Source organism: Mus musculus, chromosome 9 (assembly GCF_000001635.26).
Source record: "Mus musculus strain C57BL/6J chromosome 9, GRCm38.p6 C57BL/6J".
In the NCBI taxonomy this organism is placed as follows: Eukaryota; Metazoa; Chordata; class Mammalia; order Rodentia; family Muridae; genus Mus; species Mus musculus.
The window spans coordinates 52,671,340-52,684,143 of NC_000075.6; the positions used below are offsets into that span (position 1 = coordinate 52,671,340).

Genomic DNA, 12,804 nt, shown 5'->3' on the forward strand with positions numbered 1-12,804 from the left:
TATATATGTATATGTGCTTGTATATATGTATATGTGTATCTAGTGTTTTGTAAATTAATCCCTGTTTGGGAAATTCAAATAACAAGAAAATGGATCCACGCCAGCCCAGTGAAAGCAAGCTATGTTAATATCCATCCTTCTATCACATCAAACAGATGAGGTTAAAATGTCTTCCTCCTGGGGCTGGAGATGTGAGATTGAGTGTTTGGTTTTGAGTTTTTTTTTTAAATCACTAATTTATATTTGCTGCTGCCTTCAGGTCAAGCTAGTTGCTCATTCTCACTTCAGTACCTAATACTCAATAGAAGTCCATCTCAGGTCAATGTCACAATTTCCTATACACAATTTAGTGACCACTTAGGAATTCTAGTCAAACTAGGAGGGTTATAGTGAGTAGCAATAAGGAAACAAGTACAAGGTGATTAAAATTTTAGGGGAAAGGAGAATAAGACTTAATGAAGCACACTTGCTTTGCAAGAATGCAAAGGTTTAGCACAGGGGCAGGGTAGAGCACCCTTACCAATACACTTGCAATTATATGTCCTATTCTTCATCTATCCACCATTAAGAAGGAAGTGCAAGGTTCATGTCAGAAAGAAGTCTAAGTCCACCAAAGAAAAGGAAGGCTAATATAGTAGGAAGAACCTCTGGAGGCAAGAAAGTACCATACAGAGAAATAGCTGCTTCTTATGATCTGGGATGATTTTGAAAAACAAAAAAACAAAAACAAAAAAACAGAAGAACAAAGTGAGGTAAGTAGCTATGAAAGTTCCCTCACTCCTCTACAATAGAATCTAAAAAGAGGGTTGGTGGTGTGTGATAAACATCTAAACAGCTTTTCAGGGTAAATGTCAAGCAGGCATCTACTCAGATCTCAAGACAGTGAGCTTTACAGCGTAAGGCTATACAACCTATATACAACTTGAAATACCTCTGCACAGCATCTAACATGTTACAAGGACCATAGCGTTGAGGTGGCAGGGGTAGTGGTTTGATTCATGATCCTGAGGAAATATTCATACCTTTCAGTGCAGGTAGAGAATACAGGAAACACAGAGTCTACTGTATCTTCAATAGGGAGGTAGTATTCCCAACAGTGGCAGAGCTGAGAACTGTAAGGCTGGGATGAGGAGACCTGTGACAACATAGAGACTGAAGACTAAGGTCTGGGTCTAAGACTATAATGCTGAATGGCAGGAGAAAGTGAGGATAGAAAAATAGCATCTCATAAAAGAAGCAGCTCTGACAAGATGCATTTCAGCAAGACTCTGATCCATCTAAATGTGTGTGAACCTGAGACATCCCTCTCTAAAGGGAAAAATGAGATATTAACACGTCTCTTCCAGATAGACTAGGCTATTATTAAAACAGTGAAAGAAAAAAAAAGAGGGAATATCCTTAAGAGGTTGAGTTGGTGCCTAAAAGGGTCACTGAATTATAACTGTAGACTCGGTTTACTGGGTAATATCAAACACTCTCATGCGTACACACACACACACACACACACACACACACACACACACACACACACACCTTTTTCTGAGATGCAGCTGGTTTGTGTAGAAGAGAGGATAAGCTGTGGAAATATTTTTAATTGACCATCTCTTTTAGTAAATTGTATCTAAACGAAACAGGATGAGATATTTTATAACTCTGGCATGCTGTACAGTAAATTAATAAGGAAATCGTGTCCAAAGGCCAATTAACAAGAAAACTCTTTTATTGATATAAAAGCAAAACAAATTTTTCATGAATTTCTAATACCTGTTTTATTCTATCTATTGGATATACTCGAGTTCAAAAATCACTTCTTCTGTTGATGCCATCACTGTCGTTATCCTCTCTGTAGCAGCAATCCTGTGAGACCACAAGTCTCAGTGAAATATCCTTCCTCAAATGGGTAAAGCAACCCGAATAATGCACTGTCTCTCAATTAAAGCTAAGTAAGTTCTTATTCTCCACTAAGCATTCTGACACTGCACCAATTGCACCATTGGGCTGGTGACATTGATAAGTATTGATGTGAAGCCATCACGTCTGCTTCCAAAATGTTATCAAATAAGGAAAAACTAAACCAGAATCAGATTTATATTCAGCCCAGTGATGAAATACCTTCCTGTGTAGATGGGGCAATCCGTTCTTACATGAACATCTATGGACCACACCACAATTTCCAAACATGAATAAGTGGCTTTTCAGATTCGAGTCCAAAGCCTAGACTTCCATGGGAGTGAATTTTAGAAGCCATATTAAAGTTTCTGGTTCCAATTTAGCCCATAACTCTCATGTAATACTAGTTAGTCATTTCTTAGCAATTATCCATTAAAAGCACTTAAAATCTATGCCTATGCATTGGAAAAAGAAATTTTAGTCAGTATCTAATCAATTCAATGGTTACAGATAGGGAGGGTTAAAAAGTCAAATGCCCAGTAATTTTTAAAGCTAAATTGTCCATATTTTCCAAAAAGCTACTCTTCAAACTAAACAAATAGTAGGTATATTTTCATTTTACCTTTAGCTATGCAGGTATATGTTGTATCTCATACAACATGTAAGTTGAAAGTGAAGAGGAAAAATCAGATTGCAATCCATGATTGTGGTCTAGATGGCTCCAATGCTCGTGTAGATAGATTTTTGATCCATCAAATAGCTGGACCACATAGAGATGGTCATGACTTCGTTATCATTGCTACATTTGAGTCACTAATATAGGAAAGGAAGCTTATCTAATTACCAATTCCCCAAGCCAAGGAAGACTCTCCCCTTCCACTAAATAAAGAGAAAGCCATTCTGATTTGACCTCAGAGAACCAAGTACATGCATACACCTGACTCCTCAGATCCTCTCTGGATCAGAGGATGGAACAACTATTTGGTTTCAGTCTCATACTTATAATGACAGAAAAGAGAATACAAAAAGTCCATTGTAAATTTGTACAAAATGTATGCATATATAAATACATATCTATGGGTGTATATAAATTCTAAAGATTATATCCATCTTCATCTTCAAGAGTCAGAGTCCCATATAGTTGACATATCGGCATTCTCTCTCTATTTTTCTCATTTTTAAAATAGTAAGAATCAAGCATGCTACTTTATTAATACTGAATAGCAAGTGCAGGAGCTGAGCTGTAGCTATAGAAGGTTGGAGCAATTAGTTTGACGGGACATCAGTAAACAAGATCCTTAGAGTAAATTTAGCTATTTTCATAATGCCTTTTGTCTCATAAAAATGAAAACTCGAATGTCATATGGGTCAGTTGCGCTCTCTAAGTAGCAATCTAAGCAGACTCTATAGAAATTTGCATTGTCGTATCTTTATTACAATAATTTGGTGTGGGATCTGGCCTACTAGAATTTCATGTAATTATCACTCTAACTAACAGAAATCTTGTGTGGTGCCACCAGGTTCACAGCATATTAAACTCAGTATGAAATGTGATTGATAAGCTGCATCATCTTTACACAGGACACTATTAAAATATTAATCCCTAGTCAATTGATGGAAAAGGCATATACACTTAAAGGTGCACAATGATAGCACATTACAGATGTGTGCTTATGGTTAGAGGTATCAAGATGTTTTTTTTAAAATACACATAATTAGTTTATTTCTTGTTTGCTCTATTTCTTTTGGGGAAAAGTATGTAGGACATTGCCCCCTAGGGTGTGCAGGCTGCTTCTTGGAAGGGGATTATTATTGCATGCCTTGAATGCACTGTGATTCATAAGGCAAGAACATATGAGTTGCTTCAGCACCAAGGAAGTGGAATGAGCATCTAGCGCTGCTCAAAACAGAATATCTTATTGCTTTAATAAAATGGGAAATTATTTACTGTAAAAAGAGTGCACCAAATAATGGAAAAAAGTAATATCTATGCACTTATGTAGAGCTCACTGAAATGATGAACCTTCCTTCTGGGTTCCTGATCCTATTCAGATTTCACATCTAAAACCCATTCTGTAAGACGGTATTAAGAGCTACAGTTGGATGAGGGCAAGTTAAAGAGATTAATGGATATTCTCCTTCACAGTGCCTTAGCCATTCTGTTGTACAGTGTAGAGCTCTGATACACTAACAGCATCCTTGGTGGCCCGAGGGACTGAATGCACTCTGACCTGTTACTAGGAAGTGACTAAGGCACTGGAGAGAATCTGGTTCATTGTTTAATATATTGTATCCAAAGATTATACCTGATCTTCCTAATGATACAACATGGCATGCTTAAACGATGGTCTTCTGTGCTTCAGAAAGGACTTGGATGATATCTATGGGTGACTAAATCAACCTTATTAAATTATTTTATAAAGATACAGACTGAGCTTGGAAAACTTTATATGTAACCAAAACATTAGAGGCAATCATTTCTCGGGATAATAACCACATACAACTTGAAATAAGACAGAGCATAGAGGGGAGCTAGTGGCTTGGGAGATGGATATATGTAGGGGTCCCACTGCCCTTCACTAAACAGCAGAGTCTAACATAGAGGGACTTATCTGACATTTAAAGAGAGGACAAGAGATTTATCTTCTCTCATGCTTTCCTTTTCCCTTAACATTTCCTATGTGTTCAGGGAGGTTAATTAGGCCAGACTTGGGAAGAAGAAAGATCCCCTTTGCTGTATATCAGATGCAGGCATGGAGTCATAACTAAACAAGCTGTAAACAGTTTTATCCTGTAAGCGTTTACAGATTTAACTTGGAAATTGTCATGTCCTGTCATCCAAATTGCCCAACATCTCCACCAGTCTTTCCCCCAAACACATACAGTACAAGCAAGCACACACAGCACTGCCTCCAGGTGGCAACTGCATGCAGAGAACCACAGGCACTGTTTAAATATTAACCATGTTTTTAATAGATGGCATTCCAGCACATCCATTATTTGTTTTCTGTTGTGGTTGTTTCTGTTATTCACAAAAGAAAAAGGGGGAAACATGGGTGTCATCGTTTTATAATAGTCTACTACAGCGTAAAATACAAAAGAACACTTCCGGAAACAGCAGAAGCCAGGCCTACACCACTGACTTCCTCAGCCAGTGGCAACCATTATATCAACAGCTGGAAAGTCAGAAGAACAAAAATATACAGTTTGGAGGACATATCACAGAACTATAGTTTTCTTCTGTATTTGGTACCAATATAATAAGTATATAACAAAGGTGCACTTGTTCTAAAAATAAAACAGAAACATACTAGTTGGTTAGATACTGCATTTTCAGAACTGCACATTGCCTAATACTTTTTTTTTTTACATAAAGGTAACTTATGCAATGTATAGTGATAAGAAAAAACAATCCAATTGTAGAAAAAAGAAGAAAGAAACCAATCAAAACCAAGACAATCACTTTCCAAAACAGCTCCTTCTTTGGTCTGCACAACCAGAGGAAGTAACCATGAAGGTGAGACATATTCAGCACCAGACCTGGCTGGACAGCTCCCGGTTTCTCTGAGGCTCAAAAAAAAAAAAAAAAAAAAAAAAAAATTCCCCAAAGGGAAAAAAAAAAAACCAAACAAACAAACCAAACCAAAACGACTACCAGTCAGGTGTACAAATGGGCCCTAATGAGCAGCAAATCAGATAGTATGTTTTTGTTTTTTGTTTTCTTTTTCTGTGCTCGACCAGCGAGTGATATTTCTAAAAGTAAAACTCTAATTCTGCCAGGGGGAAAGCAAAAAGTGAAATGATGACTGACTAGAGAGGGGTTACCTGTCCTAAACGTTTTTCTGGGACATTCTATGTGGTCTCTGGTGCTTAATGTAGATGTTGCCTTTATAATATACTATTGCCTGAGCCCAGCTGAAGGTGAGGAAAGGGGAGGGGAGACAAGCTAAAGGAAAAGTGAAAGCCCGTGAGGGAGGGGCAGAAAGGCGACTAAACCTTCACTTGACAGCTATATACAACATCACCGGCCCCCTCCCATCCCTTTGCTTCGGTGTCAATGTCTTAAATATTTGGTAGCTTGTGCGGTTTCTTCTCCTTATTGAGGGGGGCACGGGGTGGGGAGGGAAGATGCAGCCTTCATTAACAATGAGAAATTATGTGATTTGTCATGCGCTTGGACTGTGTTATTAGTAGTATAATAATTACTATAAATATCAGTAAAGTATTATCAGCGTTATTTCTTCCTCTGAGACTTTCCTCGCCCAATATTTACAAATACCGCACAGTGCCTCGGCGGAGGAGAGACAGTGAAAGGGTGGCCAGGTAAGGAAAGAGGGCAGAGAAAACAGGGGCCAAAGGAGAACGGAAAAGGAAGGAAGGAGGAACAAAAGCGAGGACGGTCAAGATGCTGGAGACGAGGAAAGGGTCAGGAGAGGGGCTGCGCAATCAGGACAGTACCACCGTTTGCAAAAGGCCCTCGCCAGGTGTGTCCAAGCAGGAGGAAGCTGCGGGTGCTCCTTGTGGAGTGGGGGCTGGCAGTGGAGGCGGAGGCGCACAGGGACCCTGGCACAGGAGACCAGGGGATGAGGAGGAGGAGGAGGAAGAAGAAGTAGCATTGGAGGGGGTGCAGAAAGCGGAGTCCCGGGGCTGCCTCTCCAGTCGGGTTTCTTTTCCATGGGTTGGAGCTTGAACACCTGCCCGAGGCAGCCCCCCACCACCGTGGCTGCCGCTGCAATGATCTCGCTCATATTCTTCCTGAGCCCTCTGCATCTTCCGCTTCTTCATCCTACGCTTGTGGATGTGGAAAGTGGAGAGGGACAGCACGAGGAGACAGAAGATGAGAGTGACCAGGACAATCAGCACCAGCGTAGATGAAAAAGACTGGAAGAGCTGCTGTCCCACCTGCGTGATGCAAGTGCCACCACCTGCGCCTGAGCTGCGGAGACCTGCGCTGCTGCCTCCACTGGCGTTGTGGGAAGCAAAGGTCCGGTTCAGGAGACAAGGCGGCAGGGCCAGCCTCAGCTCTTTCGGCGCCCTGGCACTCATCGGCGCTGGGCTGAGAGGGGCCAGGCCCACCAGGCTTCCTCTGTTGGACACACGGTTCCCACCAGCCAAGACGTGGACAGGAACCCACACCACCCCAACTGCTCTTTAGCGCTGGAGGGAGTGAGCTCTCCAGCCAAAGACTGAGGGAGCAACTGCCGCCAAGCAAGCGGGCCAGAGCTAGTGGCCCCAGGGAGAGTGTCTCTGGTCTTCTTTGATCCTGTTTCCTTTCCCCAGGCACAGTGCTGCAAAGAAAACAGGATTAGTTAGGGTCCCGGCCACAGCCAAGGCGAGTGCAGAGAAAGAGAGGGATCTGACACCACTGTCAAGCGGCCCTCAAATGGACTCTGTCATCTCCACAACCCACCAACCCAACCCTACCGCTCCTGGCAGCCCAGGAGAGCCGCGCTAGATGCTCCGCTGGCTCAGATGGGGTCTGGCGTCCGTACCGCACCGCGGAGACACTGGTTACTCAGCAGAGAAGGCAGCTGCCCTGCCCCCTGCACAACTTTCTAATTGCCACCAACAGCGGCCGCCACAGCGGCTTTCTCTACTTCCCAGAAAGCCAACTGCCCTCTTCTCTGTGTCCTGTGGACCTCCTCTCAGGATCCAATCTCGCCAGCACGCACTCCAAGCAGGCTCCCTGTACGCAGTCCTCCTTCCCCATCCCTCCCTCTCCAAACACTTCCAGCCTGGACGTTCAGACCCCCAAGGTCCCCGTCCCAAGGGGATACACCCCACTGCCTCTGTCCCTAGCCGCAGCTGACCCGCTGGATCTGGCACACAGGATCATACTCGACCTTTCTCCAGCCTTCTTCCTTGCTACCTTCCTCCCCCTTTCTCCCTATCAAAAGCAGCTGAAACACCCTTCTCAGCGGAGGCACATCCTCCCAAGCGCCCCCCACCCCTCATCTCCCTGAGCCTCCCACTTGACAGTATCCAAAATCCTTTTTCTTTCTTCCAGAGCAGGAACTGAAAGGGGAAGGGTTCCCGCTTGCAAAGTTTGGGGAACCGACCTTGTCTCCAGCCTTCCCCGGGCCCTGGCCCCAGGGCCCAGAGGCTGTGGCAGAGGACCAAGCCGGAGGACCCGCGGCAGGCAGCACAGCTCCCTTGCCTCTCCCAAAAGGCAGGTGCAAACTGTTGCACTGCGGAGCAGCAAGGCAAAGCGCTAGCCTCCACCAGGGAAGGGGCGGGGGCTGAAGCTCTGTCCAGAGGTGCCTGCGCAGGCCGCGGGAGTGGTCTTACCCGCCCTCATCCTGCCACTGGGGCCCCTGGCCATGGAAGCCTTCATCCTGACCACTGTCTCTTACCTGGAAGGACCAGCCAGTTGCAGAGAAGGAGCCCTTGGCTGCAGTGGCGGCTGCAGAAGGCACGGAGCGCTGGGACCAGAGACAGAGCCGCGCTGCTGCTGCCACCCTCGCCGCCGCCACCGCCGCCGCCGCCGCCGCCGCCGCTGCCTTTGCTGCTGCTGCTGCTGCTGCTATGGGGAGCTCAGCTCTTAGCCTATTGCCAGAGAGGCCGGTGACGTCAGGCAGCCACCGCCAGGGCTCCAAGCCACCCCTCAGGCCCCCACCCACCCTCATACCCAACACCTTGTCCTGGCATAACAGCCTCTCCAACACCATTCCCAGTTTCCTGCTGTTCCCCAGCTTTGGGGCTGGGAGGAGCAAACCCACCCCCATCCCCACCTCCACCCTGCCAGCAACCCACCTTCATTCAGCACAAGCACTCCTTTGCCTAGGAAGAAGCAGGCTTCAGTTCTTCCATTGCTCTATGCTTCAACCTCAACCGGTCTCCAGGTACAGTTTTGCTCCAGGAGAATCTTCTCCCCTGGGGGTACACTTTTTTTTCCTGTTGACTGATCAGAGTCCCTGCTACTCCCCAATCCTATTTTTCTGCCTCTGGTTCTAAGCATAAACTGCTTATACTAGGGAGATGGCAAGGACATTTGTCAACACAACTGTGACAGAATCAGAATCAGGAACCTAAATATGCATCAAAGACTGCATCTCTCCACCAGTCTCCAAAGTATGTCATCCCATCTGCTTTTTGATTTCTTCCCCCGCACGCTCATCTTCAGGCCCAGGATCCATTCGGTGTATTGAACACCCCTTTTTTTTTCGAGGATCCCACATTCTGAAGACACAAAGCATACATGGGCTTGAAGGGTGGGAAGGGGAAATTACAAAGAGAAGTGCAGGAACCAATGACCCGTAAAAATTCTCAACATTGTGTGTACTGCTAAAAAAATGTCCCTTCGTTGATTCTAATTTTTTGTCAACGTGCTTGATTCTTGATACATTTGCTTTTTCAGTTAAATGTTTACATCTCCTAAAAAGGCTCTTAGCAGCCTGCAAAAAAATCTTATAGAGACCAGTGAACGACTAGTTTGGGATCCTTTCAGAAACAGAAATAGTGTATTCTATTATAGTAACCATCTTCAAAATAGAGTATGCTTTGCTTTATGTGAGTGATTGGGAACGCTTGCTTGGAACACTAACTAAACAGAGTATGGTCTTTAGGGCACTGAGATAACTTATTAAAACCGTGTTTTGTTTTGCTTTTTTCTTTCTTCTCTCCTGTCTTGTTTACCTCCTGTCTTTGAGTCTAGAAAGTGTGCAACATTTTCTCACCGAGTTGGTCAGTCGTGGAGTGTGTGTTCCTGCCTCCTCTTCATGCTATACATCATGAAGGAAAGCTAAGGGGAATACTAGCTGCCACTTACTCACTCCTATCAGCTACAGTCAGGAAGTGAGGTCAGATATGAAGAAAAAAAGATTTCTCCTTCTGACCCTATGTACCCATCTACCCCTACTCCAAATTCTCATTTTCCTCCTGCTCACGCCATAAATGCATGGCACTCCATATTCTTCCCCCACCCCATCTCTGCTTTCGTTTATTTGAGCACAAATCATCTGGGGCCTGGGGAGCAGCACAATGTTAAAGCACTTGTGTAAGATGCCAAAGGCCTTGGGTTCTATTCACAGCACTACAAAGAGAAGGGAAGTATCAGTTCCATCTTCATATGTATCAATAAGAAAAAGAATTCCACTTAAGATAACAGTTCAGTACAGGCTGAACAATGCACAGTTGCTTCAGACCACAGACTGATGCCCTTTGACTGCCAAAGTCACACAGTAAAGGATGGCCAATGACCTAGATATTTGCATAAGTGTTCCTTCCCAGAAGTAGAGGGCCTGATGCCTGTTAAAGCCACCCTCCACATCGAGTGACTCTGGATTCACTGACCTCAGAGAGTGGTGAGTCGTTGCTTGCTTGCTTCACTGTGACCTGTGAGACTTCACTGTGGATACCAGACAGGCAGTGGCTCTTTTGTGGACACTCTCAGCAGAGTCTCATCAACATATTGTAAAGCAAATCCAAGTTTGAATACTCCAGAAAGAGATCTGGCTGTTTAGGAAAACTCTTTAGCAGGGGAGAAAGGTTGTCTTGTAAAAAGAACTCTCTATACGGAATTAACCCTTTATAGTCTGTATTCTAGACTTGGGGCAGTCATTAAGTGTTTCCAGAGGAGATATAGCTCAACAACGTCTGGTATTGGGGTTACATCAGCACAGGCATTCTTTTTACATGTCATAATTTCAGATTATGTCATGGACTGCCAGTGTTCTTACTCTTTTGTTACAAATGAGACCATCTGCTATGCTAAGAATGCTGAAGGTGTCTGTGCCTTTTCCCACAACCTGTGAAAGACAAAGTCTCACCCTAGATAGCTTGCATCATACTACAGTTCGGTGTGACTTGGGAGATAGTGGTATTTAACTGCAAATGTTTTAGGCAAATTAAAGACATACATTTTCAAGCCAAAATCCCATTAAGCCTTTCTATATCTCCTCTTCTGGTCTGTAAATTCATGAATTTTGTGCCGAAACCAAATAATATAAACTGGGGTGGTATGATTCAACCCCAAGGAATAGTGGGGGTGGGGGAAACATGCTCTTGATTACAGGATCTTGACCTCTCTGGATGGCTGGACAATTTTGCTGCACGTGGTTCCACTCAAGACTTCCATGCAATAGCTGCCAGTTGTTTAGCTTATACTCCTTAAGACTGGAGAACCAAAGAGCATCTGAGGCTTTCGGACTCTTCTCTTGATGGGAAATCCTCTCTGGGCTCAAGCATATTTCATAGAGTCAGAAGTATATTATAACACAAGTTTAAATTAGGCATTTCTATCTAGCCTAGAAAGAAGGACCACACAGGCACCTGTACATCCATCAAAGATTCCCAGGGTGGGTAATAATAATTATTATATTTATTATTTTACTTGTAAAACAGTAAGATTCGGGCTGTGTTAAGCTCTGCATATTAACATTTATCCTTACTACAACCCTACAAAGCTATTGTTATCAGAATCAAATCTCTTTATTTATTCATCTACTGTTCATTTATTCAACAAAGGTGTCTGAAGGGCTGGGGGTACATCTCATAGCACCTGCCTGGCATGCTCATAGCCTTGGATTTGCTCCCCAGCACTGTAGAAAACTGAGTGTGGTATTGTTTGCCTATAATCTTAGTGCTTAGGTGGTAGGATCAGAAGTTCAAGGTCACCCCAGCCACTTAAGGAGTATAAGACCAGCTACAAAATACCCTGTCCCAAAAATAAATAAAATATTTGCTAGAGGGTCAAGGACATCCCAAGATAAGCTAAAGAATTATCTAACCTGGGCCCATAGGAGCCTACAGAGACTGAACCACCAATCAGGGAGCATGTATAGACTAAGCTATGGCCCTCTGCATATTTTTGCAGCTTCATCTTCATGTGAGACTCCTAACAGCAGGAATAAGAACCTTCTCTGACTCTTTTGCTTACTTTTAGAACCTTTCCTCCCTACTGGGATGCCTCTCCTAGCCTTGCTAGGAGAAGACGCACCTAGTCTTACTGCAACTGGATATGCCAAGGTTGGTTGATACCCACAGGAAACTACCTGTTTTCTGAAGAGAAAGGGAGGAGGAATGGATGGGGGAAAGGGATGTGGGGAGAAGGACTGGGAAGAGAGGAGGGAGGGAAAACAGTGATTGGTATGTAAAGTAAATGAATAAATGAATTAATTAAGCAAAAAGGAGATGCAAATCTAAAGGACTATTTGAGTATATAGTATATTTGAGGATACTTAGGTTCCGAATTATTTTTGTAACTATTTTTATTTTACGTGTATAAGTATTTAGTCTGCATGTATGTCTGTATACCACCTGAGTCCCTGATGCCTTTGGAAGTCAGAAGAGAGGGCATCAGATCCTCTGGAACTTGAGCTACAATTGCAGAAATGGTTGTGAACTGCCATGTAGGTGCTAGACATTGAACCCAGGTCCTCTGGAAGAGCAGCCAGTGCTCTTTACCACGGAGCCATCTTCCTACCCTCCTGAGAATGCTTTGTAATACGTCATCCTTCTGTGTTATATCTTCTTCATTCTCTTTATCTCTCCACCTCTCTTCACATATTTATCTTTATTTCTGCTTTTATTTACCTGTGTTTCTAACTACTCCTCATTGAGCTAAATAGAAAGCACCAGAGAAGAGAGGGGGTAAAAGTGTTTGAGCTAGAAGATGGGACATAGAAAGTCCTTTTTGTCTGGGCCCCCATTTTCTGCAATAGTCCACAGACCTCCACAGACTCCCATGGACGAGGAGTTTAGTCTGGAAGCCACTGCACTGCATTAGGCCACTTAGGTCATTATGGACTCTTGCTCCATATGCATGACAAAAGCCTCCTAGCTGTCCAGTGAAGTCACCAGAGACTGTGCAGATGATTCTGTCATTTTGTCTATTCTTATCTTTTCTGCTCTTCCTTCTGAACACCTACAGAGATATATCTGTATGGTATCATGCTACCGTTGAATCAACCACTC

General features: G+C 43.8%; 1 protein-coding gene and 1 long non-coding RNA gene across 6 annotated transcripts in view; one reads left to right on the plus strand and one right to left on the minus strand.

Moving 5' to 3' along the window:
• Nucleotides 1-1,692: 1,692 nt before the first annotated feature.
• AI593442 (expressed sequence AI593442) lies at nucleotides 1,693-10,795 on the minus strand. 5 transcript variants are annotated; one of them, XM_006510458.4, is made up of 3 exons: nucleotides 8,644-10,795; nucleotides 8,244-8,436; nucleotides 1,703-7,178 (listed from the first exon to the last, which is right to left on the minus strand). In XM_006510458.4, exon 3 carries the CDS (start codon nucleotides 6,934-6,936, stop codon nucleotides 6,337-6,339), a length of 600 nt encoding a protein of 199 aa, XP_006510521.1. In that variant the 5' UTR covers nucleotides 6,937-7,178; nucleotides 8,244-8,436; nucleotides 8,644-10,795; the 3' UTR covers nucleotides 1,703-6,336. The 5 variants fall into 5 exon arrangements, with proteins under 5 accessions (NP_001273570.1, NP_849237.2, XP_006510521.1 ...); NM_001286641.1 differs by lacking the exon at nucleotides 8,644-10,795 and having other exon boundaries at nucleotides 1,693-7,178; nucleotides 8,244-8,441; NM_178906.5 differs by lacking the exons at nucleotides 8,244-8,436; nucleotides 8,644-10,795 and adding an exon at nucleotides 7,950-8,098 and having other exon boundaries at nucleotides 1,693-7,178.
• The window catches only part of Gm1715 (predicted gene 1715), a 118,910-nt gene continuing 114,629 nt past the window's right edge, over nucleotides 8,524-12,804 (plus strand). The window contains exon 1 of the long non-coding RNA NR_045333.1: nucleotides 8,524-8,732. This is a non-coding gene — a long non-coding RNA (predicted gene 1715). The remainder of the gene's footprint in view (nucleotides 8,733-12,804) is intronic.